Consider the following 15,652-nt stretch of genomic DNA (forward strand, 5'->3'; position numbering starts at 1 on the left):
GAGGAATAAGTGGTCATCTAGGGAATAATTGTTTGCACTAATAAAATTGTAAAATAATATGAAATATAAAGAGCGAGACACTTGATACAAACCAAATCATAAAAACATAGCCTTAAGATTGCGCTATCCTGTTAACTACAAGGAATCAAAATTTGTTACAAAACTTTCTCAAAACTTCCTTCCAAAACACACTATAAAAAATCAGAAACCCCTTAAACTTACACTAAAAAATAAATGAATATGTATAAATAGATTCTATACGTAGAAAATTTTGTAAGTGCTTCAGCCTCACGTATAAACAATAAAAACCACGCTGACATCAAATGTAGACAGTCTTCGACATTTCTATTACATTTATACATATATTGATGAAAATTGCTGGTGAAAGTCTCTTTATTGTTATTCAATTATATCTACAAGAGTTTGTTATTATTAATATTATTATTATTAATATTACGTTACTGCGATCTTTGCAAATTCTAATGAAATTTGTACACTCGGTATATTAACGGACGTGCGAACTATCGATGTCTCGTGTATTTTCTGGGACGATGTGAAGGCATTTGAACGATACTCGTCTCCTCGTATGAGAGATTTCTTCTCGCATTCGTCGAGTCGTGGAGAGAACATCCATGGAGCGAGATACGAGACGAGAGTGACGCTCGTCTCCTTCGTTAATCGAGATTGCGACAGAAATTAAAACCACGGTTCAAACGCACCTGCGCTTTGCAACGTAAATTCGTTTCGAGAGTTAAAAATTATGGATGATCTTTCGTCCAATCGTCGTCGTGCTCTTCCTGCGTGCGGACCTTTCGTCATATACGTATACCCAAACACACACACACACACACACACACGCTACATTCACACACGAGCGCAAGAAGACACGCGTTCCACTAATTTCATTCAATATACATGATATTTTATGTTACACGCGATTATGTACAATCGAAACAGTATTTGACTTGTTAAAAAAACAAGGAGTGGATTGGCCAACCTTTTCGAAATAAAAAAAAATTTTTTGTGTACTATATATATATAGAGAGAGAGCTTTAATAGCGAATTGCGATAAAATTTAAGCAAAATAACGTGAATTGAAAATTTTATTGACAGAGATAAACTTTATTTACTAGTATATATATATATATAGGACGTTTGCAAATAGTGTTATTGATCGAGTTTTTGATATCGACCATTTTTTTGGTGAACGTGTATATATATTATTAAATAATTTAAAAATTTTTGTTTTTTTTTTTTTGTTAAAGGTGGGCCAATCAATGGAAAAATTGATTTTCCCTGCTCGCTTACACAATTTTTTTTGGGGGGAAAAAATTGGTGAATCAAATCTCCACCCCACTGCACGGTGACTCTCGACGGAATAAAATAGCGGATGGACGATAAAAACGAGCGGAAACGAGAAAATTCCTTGGGCAAAGATGAATAAAACTGAGCAAATGCTTCTGTGAAAAGTATATTAATTTATTTCCTTAAAGCATGAAGGTCGATAGTCGTTAAATTATTATCATTATTATCACATCGCTATACCCACTTATCGGACAAGGAATTCTTGTCAGTTTTACAGTATCTAGTGTATCGATAATCGATTTGAGCAAAGCACGTGAATAATGAAATGCCAATTCTGGAATAATATCAAAAGAATTTATTGTTCAAAGTATACTATATGTATGTATATAAGGGTCTCGAGGAGAATTTTGTTTCGATTACCATTAATGCTGACCCCCCCTCCCTTTCTCACACACCCACACTACCCTACAACAATCGTCTTTAAAGCGTTTCTTCAGTTTTATTTGCATCGCTGAGAATCTTGTTAGAGGATCATTTTTTCCATGATTTTCTGCTCTTTTTCCCAGTTTTCTCTTCTTCGATCGCAAAAGGTTAAGAGGCGTGTAAAGCTCGGCAGAAGTACAAAGGCCATCGAGGGTTCCTCTCGTCCTACGTGAACGTGCATACTTTCGAAAATATCATCTTCGTTAATGCCTTAGCTACAATTATTTACATCCATTGTACTGGCGTCCTCTGTGAAAAACCGTTTTTACCGACGTTCTTTCGACAGCCGAGGTTTTCGGTATTTTTATCTTTGCCTCCCCCCCCCCCCCCCACCGGTCACTCTATTCAAACCTGTGCACCGGATCCACCCAATCAGATTCGTTTGTTTCCTGTTGTTTTCACCGAACGATAAACCGATACGCACAGATCCCACTGAATCATTGAAACCATTCCATTCGTGTAATAATTATCTCGAAGATTTCGGTGCAACGTGAATAAGCTGGGTGATGCTCATCGCGATAAGACTGAAAAACTGAATCAGCGATAAGCAAGGATTTCAATCGAAAATACAATAAACTATGAGGCATCGTTACGATAATATTATTGCACGTTGAAGAAACGATTACCGAACTATCGTCCGGCGACTATTGCAAAATTACGTGACCTTAAATGACCCGCGATCTCGTTAGGAGTCTGGTAAATCTTTAAGGGGATGTAGGATCGATGAAAAATTTTGATCTAGAAAATCTTTTAAAGTATTAGGATTTTGAATTTTGTTGAGGGGAGTAAACTTATTTGTTTTGTTGAACTTTGGCACAATGCAGACTTTTTTTGGGAAAATGGGAAAAAAATAAAAATGAAAGTTATAAACAATTTTGTTTTGCTTTATAGTCGTTTTGAAAAAGGGACACTGTTGGGGGTTAGTGCTGATTTCAACGAGACATTTGAAGCCATAAACACGCAGATGCATTAAAAAATGTAGAAGATTTCATTATTAAAAGATTTTTTCCTTTGAAGACAAGTTTGAAACTGTTTTACCGACGCAAAAGTCTCTGGGTTATGCATTGGGCAAAGATAACTGTTTTATCTCTCTCGCTTTAGTAAGAGATATCCGCTATCATCTTTCTTTGTCTAATGCATAACCAGACCTCTCGGTCGATAAAGCAGTTTCAAATTTGCCTTCCTAGGGCTAAGTTTTTTAATCAAGAAAATCTTCTACATTTTTAAATGTATTTGCGTGTGTATAGACTCAAGCTACTCATTGAAATCTGTTCCGGCCCCTAACAGTGCCGCTTTTTCAAAATGAAAATCGAAAAAAAAAATATAATTGTTATTTTAAATATTTTTTAATTTTCAAAAAAAAAAAAAAAAAACTATTCTAGGCTAAAGCGCAATAATACAAGCATGTTTACTCTCCTAAAAAAATCCTATTTCTAATAGTTTAAAGGATTTTCTTCATTAAAATTTTTCGTCGCTCCTGGATCCCCTGAACGTTTCGTCTGCTACAAATTTACATGCTCGATTTTTTTTATATAGAATACACACGAGGAATGACGCGGTAAAGGAGCGATGAAGGGTCGCGAGAAAATCAATAAAAATCGCTTTTCGCGAAAAAATATGGAATAATTGTTTATACACAAGGACGCAAAGCGTAAGCTACGAGTCGAAATTTGTTGAAATTTGTCGCGCGCAAGAAGATGAGAAACGAGTACTTCTAATATTTTTATAAAAACAATATTAAACATGAAAGGAAGGAAGATAGGAAAAATAATTTCACGCGTCCCATTTGACCCTTTTTCAAGGTCGATTGCCGAGTTTGTCGCGTGTGTACGCCAGTTTACATACCTGAATACAGACACATGCGCGCGCGCGCTCTCGATACTAGTGGTTGTTCATATGTGACTATATATATATATATATAGGTATTGTTAGTCGAGAAGGAATGTAGTAGTTAGTTCGCGATCGTACTGGGTTGAGCGAGATAAGAAATTTGTATTGAACGGATCGTGACAAGTTCGCACATACCCGGTGTCCACTGAATAAATGGTACATACATACACAGAGAGCAGAGATCCTTCGGAGAAGCAGTGGTGTCTAAATAAAATCCATCGCGAAGATGGGAAACCCGAAAAAAAACTGAGAAATTTGGCCAATCGAGAAAGGAGTCTGTTCTCTCTTGACACGTCCCCGTCTCGGTTCTCCAAACCCTTCGATCGAGAAGAACATCGGGGTTTGTAACTCGACGCTCGATAATAATGCTCGTATATACGAAATTTTCATAGAAATATTACTGCGCGTGCGCAATAGATCAATTTATTATTTCAAAGTTTTATATCATTTTGGTGTTGCTGTGAAAAATTGATATACCCATAATCGGTATATATATACATATAATATGTATACTAACGTTCCTAGGAGATAATCGTTTGGTGTAGTACATATACGTATACTTACACACGTTTACGCACAAATACTGGAGAAACTGAACGAATGATCTAATTTAGTAGTTTAATAATAATTCTTTGGACAAGATGCGTACCCTATGAATCCTTACTTTTATTCTCAAGCATAACTAGATGTATATTGCCAAATGCGAGTCATAACAATTGTACACACATATGCACCTGAACTCTATTGGTATAGTATATACTATATGTGTATATTACATACCTACTATATGTATATATGTATATTGTCACGAGATATGACTTTCCGCAATAGATATTTCTAGTTAGCGTCCATCGACGTCTCGCATACTATTTATTTCGCACGCACGCACACGCACGCACACGCACGCACACGCACACACACACACGTACGATCCTCATAGAAATCACTCGCAGCCAAACTATATCGTAATGTACGTACATATAGTATAAGTTATCATCCGATTTGTGAACGTGAGATCTTTGATTTATAGCCTTGTAAGAGCTTCCTCAACATCCTCCTACACCCCCACCCCATCTCAACCACTTCCTCATCCACGGGAATCAATTCCATTATACGCGATTAACCTATCCCTTCTCGCTCGCGACGCAAGAATTTCAGAACCTGCGTTAAATATAATACATATAGCCATAGAGACAGTGGAAGATTGAATGTGTACTTTATAAGGCCGAAAAATTGTGCGCTACCTGTTCGATCGAGTTACGCCGACGGAATACGAAAGCACGCTCAGTCGAGATCCGCTCAATCTGCTTAAAAGCTATAATACACTATGTTATACGAAAGTCACGTGAATATGGTCGGATCAGTTTCTCGCTCCATCTCTTTCTATATATATATATATATATATATATTTATATATTGTATATATATAGTACTACTAAACCCTGACCTCGACGACTGCTTTTTACAGCAAGCAGATCAACGATTACAAAACTGGAGCTTCCGCTTTACATACGCTATATACTTCTTTATAATATGTTTCCTTCTTATACAGCTAATCGATACCTCTATCCCTAGAGGAGGATCGTAGCCTCGAGTTCTCAAGCACCGATCCGACGAGGACTATGACAAAAGAGCGTGTCGGGGACCAACGATTTGCATCATTGATCCTTCCAGCAGATCTATATATATATACATATATATATATATATATATATATATGTATATATATATATATTTATTAAAGAAAGCGTTTCGTGGGTCGCAATCACGCGGATCTCAGGCCACTTTCGGCTCGCCGCGTTCTCCACGTGTTGCCGCTGGAGAACGCTCCGATGAGGATCGCCATGCTCCACGTCACTTCCGGAGGCCCTCAGCCTGGTTCTGAGATAACTAGTCCGGTACTCTTCCGGTGGACCACCCTCAAGTGGCGTTGTCGCAAACGTTCGCCGCGCCTCCGTCGCCGTTTCCGGTACCAGTGGCTGTTCCGGTGGAGCACATGGCGGTCCCTCCTGCAGCAGCGGATTCTTGGGCCACCACCTGGCGAGACTCATCCTCGCGTCGGATGGCACTCGCCAGAGTGGGGTATAAGGAGGACTGGTCCTTCTTCTTGTAGAATTTGTTGATGGACGAGGACGTCCGGGCGACCTTGGAAATCGGCTCGATGCTGGCCGAGAGCTTCCGGGGTTGGACGAGGTGTCTCTGCTGGATCCTCTTGAGACTGTCCCTCTTGTCGGAGGTGGATGTTGAGGATGACAGTGGGATGTAGTTCCTCTTCGGGTTTGACGCCGTTTCCGGCGCCGTCGACGATGATGCGCGGGGTAACAGGGGTAGGAGCGACTGTTGCGACGTCGACGTCGAGGATGAGGATGAATCTGTCGTTGATGATGAACCCGGTGTACCGGTATCAGTGGCCGATGGGGTGGTCGTAGCAATCGACGAAGCGAGGGTAGTGCTGACCGCTGATACAGCTGTTTCCGGTGTGACGTCATCCACCGTTGACTCCTCAGCGTCATTCTGTACGCCACGGACAACAGTGACGTCATCAGTGACTGCAGGACGTTGCTGCTGCTGCTGCTCGCCCAAATCGCCAGCGCAGCCATAATCGTAGCTGCAGCATAGCTGCCCGTCCTGCGAAAGTTTCCCTCGTGTGATTTGCTTACTTGGACACGAAGGGAAGCGGGATTGTCATGGTCCGATCGGTATCGAATCGAGCATGGCTCTTTATGTATATATGTAGGTATATATACACTCTAATAATCTCTTCCTCCCTCCAATAATGAATCTGTCCAAGTTGTTACCAGAGTTGTCAGGAATTCCTCATTTAAAGCTAATCATAATTACATATCACATTTATATATACATAAATATATATGTTGAGATACGACATCGTGTTCGCTTGTAAAAGTACAATTTCTGGCAACTCTGGTAAGAACTTGGAAAGATTCATTATTGGAGGGAGGAAGAGAATTAGATTCCAGCTAGCTCCTGCATAATATGACATTCATTGTTTCCTTCCTAGCTAGAAAGAATCTTTTTAATTTGCTTTCTTGCAGTGCATTTAAGACTCGTTGCTGATGCACGTGTATACTTCACTATATATATACCATTGGAAAGTAGATGTCAACCCAAAGACATTCATAAGGACTCGAGGTTAAAATGTGCCTCTCTTTAGGTTTATTTCAGAAATGTTTATTCCAGTTTTTCAGCAGTCTATAAAATGAGAAATTTCAATTTTTATGAAGAAAAAAATCAGAATAATTTTTCATATTTTTGTGCTTGATTTCTTATTCTTTAAAAATATATTAGCAAGTTTTTCTACGATCATTTTTTTATCAGAGGTTTGAACATTTTTGTGAACAACGTTTTTTCTGTACTTTTTATGTTAAAAATTATTGATTGGTTTAAGAAATTTTTCTTATGGCTCCTCGTATTTATAATAGTCAGAAAAATATTAATTAAGAGAAATATGTGCACAGTTCTGATAAAAAGCTTCGTATTAAAATATAATTTACTGGCTATTTTCTGAGGAAAAGATTACAAGCATACGAATGAAAATTTGTTAATTGAGCTTCAGAACCTTGCTTGAATGTTTGAGTTAAGATCTCTAATTGTTTTTTTGTAGATTTTGATTTTGAAATGAAAAATTCTTTCCAGTGGTACAACAGTGTCCATGGCTGCACGAGGACGTAGAAATGTAAATTTCACTGTGAAAAGTAGTCGAGTTGTATGATTTTTTGGTATTTGCAATAATTTATAAATGTATGCAAAAATCCTGTTTTGAATTAAAAAAATGGCATTCTTGTCTCTGCTTCTTTGCTCTTCCTGGATAGGGCGTAATGCATTAATTCTTCCAACGTTGATCCAATATATATTGTCCTCTTATACCTGCCACAAACATTCATGAATTATTCCAAATACCAAAAAATGATTCGACTTAGAAACTTTTAACAGTTTTAAAACAAACGTCGCTACGTCCTTTGGGAAAAAGGATGAACGTGTGCACAACGAGCCTAAACGTGTCAATTTCAAAACTGTATCATCCTAGATGTTTCAGTCTTTCTTCGTTAGATTCAGGGCTCGAATAGTTCAAATTAACAAAACGCAGACCTTAACAATTTTCCCCTTGAAAATAAAATTATGTATTTCTTTGATCGAGGAATTTTATTAACAAAAACGAATCTTAAACAAATTTCCTCTGGAAAATAAAATCTATATATTTTCATAATTATTTCTGAAATTTAATTAACAAAAGTTAAACTTGACAAATCTTCCCTATAAAAACAAAAACTAAGTATTTTCATAATTGTGTTTTAATTAACAAAACGCAGACCTAAGCAAATTTACCCTTGAAAAAAAAAGCCTACGAATTTGTATAATTATTGTGCAATTTAATTACCAAAACTAAGAGCTTAAACTTTTTCCCTCAAAAAAACAAAATCTACTAATTTCCTTAAATATCAGCTTATAAATTTAATAATCGCAGGCGGTTCCATTTTTGAAATTGACACGCTTTGAATATAAAACTACTAACACGATACCGTTCGCTTCCACCTTGAAATAAATATTTGATTGATGCTCGTGCAATTCAACTACGTAGCGCGATGGCAGAGAAAAGGACGTAGTGGAGGAAGTAAACGTAGTCTCAGCCACGTTTACCTTCGCTTCTTATTCTTTCCTGTGCCATTGCTCTTTTATTATTATTATTATTGTCAATAATATACTGTAGTAAATGACGATCATGCTTACATTCGTGGTACAAAAACAATGAATTTTGCCATAGTATGCTTTCGATATCCAATGAACCATCAGGCTCGACTTCAACTACTCTCCATTACAAAAGTGTGAGTGCCAATGATGAGATTATAGAATTCTATCGCTTAAATATTTAAATTTTTCCACACTTTTGTAATCGAGAGATTGATAGAGCTAGAGAGAGAGAGAGAGAGAGAGAGAGAGAGAGAGAGAGAGAGAGACAGAGACAGACAGAAAGAGAGAAAAAGAAAGAGAGAGAGGGAAAGGATATATACTGAGAAAAAAAACTAATATAAAAAATGGAGCTGAAAAGAGAAGAGCGGCAAGAGCGAACTAATGAGATACTAATGAGCTACTTAATGAGATAGGGGGAGAAAAGTGATATAAAGAGAGGGAGGAAGGGAAGGGGGAGAAAGTCAGATCGTTGGTGCTTCTATCGAATCTCGATGTAGATCAGAGGAGAGTGCAGAAAGGTTCGGAAAGTATCGTGAAAAGAAAAACTCATAAGTGAAGAACATTAGTAAAAAAAAAAAAATAAGAAAATAAAAAAACTAGTCGAAAGTGCAGACTGTGCGTATCTATATTTTTTTGTGCGCTGTATGCTTCGGTTTACGAGGGAAAAACTGCCACAGAATTTTTCTTTTATCATTATTTGCTCGTACTACTTTTTTGGCAGAGAAAAAAATACTTTTTACATTTTTCTTTCTGTCGTGCAACGGACGGTTCCTCTAGCCAGTTTTTAAAGTGTATGTGTGTACATATATATACTAAGAATAGCTTGGCAAAGATTAGTAAAAGCAGTGCAAAACACCATTGTGCAAAATTTTGTCATGCCACGTTCGTCTGTTTTTTTGTGTTAAGGAGGTGAGAAAGAGTGGGGGGGGGGGGGGATATTAAGGGCATTTTTGGAATAGTCGAAGAAGGATGAGATTAGCAGCGAAAAACACCAAGATTAGATTTTAAAATTAACAAAAGCCAAACTAGCATGCGACGAATAAAAAATAAGTTAAAATTTTGCTAAAACGAGGAGATTTAAAGCTGTAATGAAAATAATAAGAGGGCGGGGGTGACAGGGGACAGGAGTACAGTGTGAAAGAGAGAGAGAGAGAGAGAGAGAAAATAGAATGCAGGTACATTATAGGTGAGGTAGAAGTGACGTGATTACCGATGCACACAACACGCGCTATTGCTCACCAATTGGGCACAGTACGGCACCTGCAAGGATACCCAGTGTTAGGCCATTCTGTTGTTAGTTCGGGCAATTAGTTTTTTAGGCTAGTCTAAGAGAAACCATTTTTTTTTCTCTTAAACTTTTCAAACATTGATTCGCACATTAATTGTTATATCGTCGCAATCACTCTTGTACACCCTCCATTGTCGATCCATCAACTTCTGACCTTGTATCGTGTAACTTTAACCAAAATTTTTGGTTTTGGTAAAAACCGGAAAGGATGTATATATATAAATATATTGTTACAGGTACCGAAATATGATGTAACAGTTAGGGATTTGACCTGTTGAGAGTTATATTATAGTGAATATACGTTTTGGTTTTGGAATAAATATCTTCTTATGGGTCAATGAACCTGTATATACTATATAATTATAGCGAATATATGAACTTTTATCGTAAATATATTTTTCATAGGTCAATGAACTTGTAAATGCTATATAATTATAGCGAATATATGAATTTTTTGCGTAAATATTTTTTCATAGGTTAATGAACCTTTATACCATTTTTTTAGCATAAGTATTTTCTTATAGGTCAATGAACCTATAAAAGCTCTATAATTATAGCGAATATACAATTATTTTACCATAAATATTCTCTCATAGGTCAGTGAGCAATTTGCATCTGATGGATCGACAAGGTCGAGTACACGTTTGATGTAAATTGATTAAAAACTTGGAAAAGCTGACCTGAAGCAGCCGCGTATTTTAGTGTCTCTGTATCGTGGTTTGTGTAACGTGTGTTTTTACCGTATACTGCAGGTATGTTTGTTAAAGTATTAGTGAAGCCTTAATAAAACTAGAAGCAAGCCAACCAGCTTTCGGGACATTTGCTTTTCGTCCGAGAATAATCGATGAACGAGAGGCGTCTTGCATCGAATCGCGCAACGAAAGAGTTAATATATATATATATATATATAAAGGGGACTGGGGTAAAACAGAAACTTCACTCTGAGAATGAAAATTTATAACTCGTAAGCGATTTAGATTAAATAATAAATACAATAATTTTTATTAAAAACAAAACTTTAATTTTATCACTAATAAAAAATAAAAACATTTTTTTAAATTAAATACATAAAATCGTTAATTTAAAATTAATTGTAAAAACACAGTTTTACTTTGGTCTCCCTTATATATATTTATATTGTATGCATATACATAGTATTATATCTATATATGACAAGTCGTGACCAATTTGAATATTTTTCTACGACTTTGATATTGCACACTCTCTTTCCCACTGGATCCAACGCGGTTAATCTCACTTGGAGTTTATATAATTCCCATTGAAGGTTTATCAAGGTAAAATAATAATGAAGAGTACAGCGAAAGGAAAATCCTTCGATAGAAGCACCGTTTTTCTTTCTCCTTTGAGACTGACAGGTGTGAACATTGGACAGAATTAGGTGTGAAATTCTGCACGTGTTTTTCTCAATCGCTTATATACATTTAGGTATATTAGACCGCGCGAGGGGAATTAAAATGAGACTGAGAATGAGGGAATAGGTCACCAAAAAATTGCTCTTTGAAACAATCACTCGTACACTGTGTTGGAAATTGATCTGTCAAGCTTTCAGTAAAACTTTTGCACTTGAATTGTTGTAGGATAGTTTCAACCAAACTTTTTAACAAAGTTTTATTTTGATAAACTCGAGTTAATAAATGGTGTCTGTTACACTGAGAAAAATTTTACATTATTTTTAAGTTTTTTTAATAGTATTTTGTGATATGAATAAATTAATTTTATTAATATTATGAATATTATGAATAATTAATTATTTATCGAGGTACTCATAATATTATTAAAGCTAGTTTATTGACGTCACGAATAACTGTTAAGAGACTGAATTAAAAATAAACTGTAAAATTTATATCAGTGCACACGAACTATACCATTTTAACTCATAATTAGCTTAATTATTTCCGGTTGAAACGACCCATAGGCTTTTTTTCTTGAAAGGCAATCGGATTAGGATTATCTATATTCCAATACAATCAATGACTATACTCGATTAGACTGAGAAAAAGTGTGCATTATTTATCAGCCTATTAACAGTTATTCATAATATAAACAAACTAATTTTTTATGAATATTATGAATAATTATTTATTTATCGAGCTACTCATAACATAAATAAATCTAGTTTATTAACCCTTAGCTGCCGCACAGTGGGGTAAATTGGACCCCAACCATCATTAAATTTAATTTAAATATTTTTAGTCAAAGAAATGGGGACCTTTTAAATTAAAAACTTTTGATGAATGTGCAATAAAATATAAGTTATTTATTGCTAAAATGTATAATTTTAAAGTTAAAAAATTTTTTTTTCGGCTTTCACTACTAATAAACTTTTTTCTTGATAATATGCATTTCAAGGGTATTCCATTGCATTTTTGCTTCTTAATATTAAAATATGGAAGAGTTATATTTTTATGTGAAAATGCTCAATTTTTTATTTTTTCCAATTTAACAATTTTTTTAATATTGCATAAACTTTTCATTTGAATATACCAACACTGTCTTTTAAAAGAACACTTCACGATAATCAGAAAATTTTATTCAAGTTAATAAAGTCAATAACAGTTTAGCAATACCATTTTTATACGATGGGGTCGAAAATGCCCAGTGTGGCAGGCATGTTATTCCAGAGAAGTGTGGCAGCTAAGAATTAACATCACGGATAACTGAAAATAGTCTTAGAAAAACACCATTTTTCTCAGTGTAGCTAATCCTAACCTAACCCAATTACATTTCTTGAAAATCACCAAATCTCACTGAAAGGTCGACTGTTCGATTCACCAAAAAATGTACATGCACATATAGGGTGCGTTCCGAGTCACGTATATGCGCGCAGTAAGCACTTAAATTCTATAATAAATGTGACATAAACTGGACATTCTATGCGCTTCATGCGTAATTTGGAATGCATCCATATATAACATTCGATCGTAAAAGAGTAATTTCTGGCGATCGTGATTCGGAGGAATATCCTCAGGATACTCGGTGAGGATACAGGATCGACGATTCTCTTACCTTGCACTCGCAGGTAGTGCATTTGTCGTGAGGATCCTGCCAAGCGCTACCACTTTCGTGAAACATGCCAGCATAGCTGCAGGGTCGTGGGCCACTGGGAACCGAGATGGAGGTTATGTTGCTGAAGAGTTCTCGAGCACATGGATCATCCTCGCAACGTGGACAACAGTCCCCATCCTCGGTCACGGGATTGAAGCAGTTTACCGGTGGACATTCCATTTGCCAGCAATCTATCTCACCGTACTAGAGAAAGAGAGAAAGAGAGAAAGAGAAAGAGGGCGAGGTTGCAGAAAGAGAAAAACGAGAGAGAGAGAGAGAGAGAAAGAGAGAGAGAGAGAGCAAATGATGAGCGACTCTGGGAGATGAAAATTTTCTAGAAAAATGGACGATTGAGGGATTACCAGGCATTCGCAAGTCTGGCATTGATAAATCCATCGTTCCCCGCTCCTGAAAACCAAATGATGAAGCTCCTGATGGCGACACGATGCGGCGGGATCGCACTGGGGGCAGCACTTGTCCCTGTTGCTCCCTGGAGCGCTGCAGTCGCACGTCGGCTCCCTGCAGGTAACCACTCCGTCCTTGCACGTGCATCTTCTGCACGGATTACCGGCCGGGGCCACGCTTTCCCCGTTACCGACCTCCCGGCCTTCGAACCAGCAGCCTACGAATCAACATGGCAGATCGATCAGTTTATTGATTTTGAATTCTTTGTAGGTGTTTGTTCAGTGTGGTATATATATATATATATATATATATATATTCTATAGAAAAATTATTGTTATAAGAAAAGTGATTTAAAGAGGAGAATTACTGAGTCTGCATAGGTGGTCGTCAAGGTCGTGCGTGATAGGTGTCCTTGGGCAGACGCAGCGATATCCACCCTCGGTATTGACGCATTTGGCGCTAGGATGGCAAGTGTGCCGCCTCTCGATCGTCTGGTCGTTGCACTCGTCGATGTCCAGGCACTGGGTGCCCTGGGTACTCTCGTGAAGGGCACTCCGGTATCCCGGCTTGCAACGACAGTAGTACCAACCGGGCATGTTGAAACACGTGGAGGACTCGTCGCATCTGTGCAACTCGCTCGCGCATTCGTCCAGGTCCAACTCGCAGCTGTTCCCGATGTAACCTCTTCTGCAGGAACAGCGTCCTGGGGACACGCACACGCCGCCGTTTTGGCAGGTCTGCTTGCAGATCGCTGGAAATGGAATTTTTTGTTTGGTTATGGTGCTCGAAGTGGTTTTCAAGGGATTTATCTACTTTATTGGTCAGACTTATATATAATTCGATGTGAAATGAATTTAGGGTTTTTGAATAAGTAGTGCTGATATAGCATAAAGTAGACTGAACGATAAGTGGAAAATAGTATTTTTTGTTTATCTTTGCTTCGGAAGACATTTAATTATATTTGTACTTCTGAATACTCTTTATTAAAGTCAATTTTTATACTGCAAAAATTGATGTTTTTCGTTTATATATTTTCAGCTTGCAGCTGTTCTCGATGTAACCTCTCCTACAGGAATAACGTCCTGGGATCATGAATATGCTACCATTTTGGCAGATCTGCTTACAAATCGCTGGAATTGGAACTTTTTTTACTCTGGTCTCGAGGTGGTTTCAAGGGATTTATCTACTTTATTGGTCAGGCTTGATTTGATGTAAAGGGAACATAGGTTTTTTGAATAAGTAGTGCTGATATAGCGTAAATTAGATTAAACGATGAATGAAAAATAGTGTTTTTTGTTTACCTTTATTTCGTAGGGCATTTTATTATTGGTACTTTTCAACATTTTTTATTAAATTCACTTTTTATATTGTTCAAATTGATTATTTTTTATTTATATATTTCCAACTTGCGACTGTCGCCGATGTAACTTCTCCTACAGGGGCAATATCCTGGGGACACGCATTATACTACCATTTTGGTAGGTCTGCTTGCAATCTTGCAGATCGCTGAAACGGAAGTCCCTTTCGGCCTCTGGTGCTCGAAGTGGTTCCGAAAGGATTTATCTACTATATTGATCAGACTTAATTGAATGTAAAGAGAAGACAGATTTATTGGTGTTTTTTTGAACTAGTAGTGCTGATATAGGATATAGCAGACTAAATTATATGTGAAAATAATATGTTTTGTTTATCTTTGCTTTGGAGAACATTTAATGATATATATTTGTACTTTTTCACACGTTTTATTAAATTCAATTTTTATACTGTGAATATTGATTGCGTTTTATTTATATTTTTCGTAGATTCATTTTAGTAATTAAGATATAGTGTATAAATTCATCCAATAGATTTTTTAAGTAATGTTTCATGGATTCCAAGTCTATTTTTTTTAAATGAAAGTGTAATTATAGTTTGATCTGAAACAATCATGGTTCTTTCGGCAGATTTCCATAGAAAAGTACAAAAATGGAATTGGTAAATGCACGGAATATATTTCAACAATTAAAACGACTGCTTAAAAAATAGAATCGAACAAAAAATGAAATTTTTAATGAGAAAAATTAAATTTAAAAATAAAGTGAACAATCACAGCTAATAAAATGATATCCGAAGCAAAGATAAACGTGAATAACAATTTTTTACATTACGGTTACACTATTAACCCATCAATAGGCACGTGGGGTATCCAGAGCACCCTAAGAATAGAAATCTGTTGGTAACTTAGCGAAAAATTTGTGCAGTCGCTTACAAGTATTAGCGTTTAATTAATAGAAATAACTTAAAGAAATGCAACTGCTATTGTATACCAAAGGGAACATGGCATAAATAATATTTATTGAAAAATAAATCTGAATTCGTAAATATTTTGCGTCAAGTAACGAAAAACAAATGGGGTGTTCGTGGCACCCCACGCGTCTATCTACGTACAAAAACCACATGCTTATTGGCGGGTTAATTGATATTTCAGCATAATTTATACAAAAATATGTCGAATCTTTATTTCACATT

General features: G+C 36.5%; 1 protein-coding gene across 4 annotated transcripts in view; it reads right to left on the reverse strand.

Annotated features, from left to right (window-relative positions):
• Positions 1 to 375: 375 nt before the first annotated feature.
• LOC136774801 (protein kinase C-binding protein NELL1-like) overlaps positions 376 to 15,652 on the reverse strand; it is a 56,730-nt gene continuing 41,453 nt past the window's right edge. For 2 of the 4 annotated variants that reach the window (XM_066729287.1, XM_066729286.1), the window contains 5 exons: positions 13,512 to 13,895; positions 13,102 to 13,361; positions 12,701 to 12,943; positions 9,596 to 9,645; positions 376 to 6,306 (listed from right to left, as the gene is read on the reverse strand). In XM_066729287.1, the coding sequence (XP_066585384.1) occupies positions 5,358 to 6,306; positions 9,596 to 9,645; positions 12,701 to 12,943; positions 13,102 to 13,361; positions 13,512 to 13,895 (1,886 nt within the window). In that variant the 3' untranslated portion in view covers positions 376 to 5,357. The remainder of the gene's footprint in view (positions 6,307 to 9,595; positions 9,646 to 12,700; positions 12,944 to 13,101; positions 13,362 to 13,511; positions 13,896 to 15,652) is intronic. The other 2 variants (XM_066729288.1, XM_066729289.1) reach the window with 2 other exon arrangements.

Source organism: Prorops nasuta, unplaced genomic scaffold, assembly GCF_024137725.1.
Source record: "Prorops nasuta isolate Cenicafe-Biocafe unplaced genomic scaffold, Cenicafe_Pnas_1.2 PNAS00007, whole genome shotgun sequence".
NCBI classification, from domain to species: domain Eukaryota; kingdom Metazoa; phylum Arthropoda; class Insecta; order Hymenoptera; family Bethylidae; genus Prorops; species Prorops nasuta.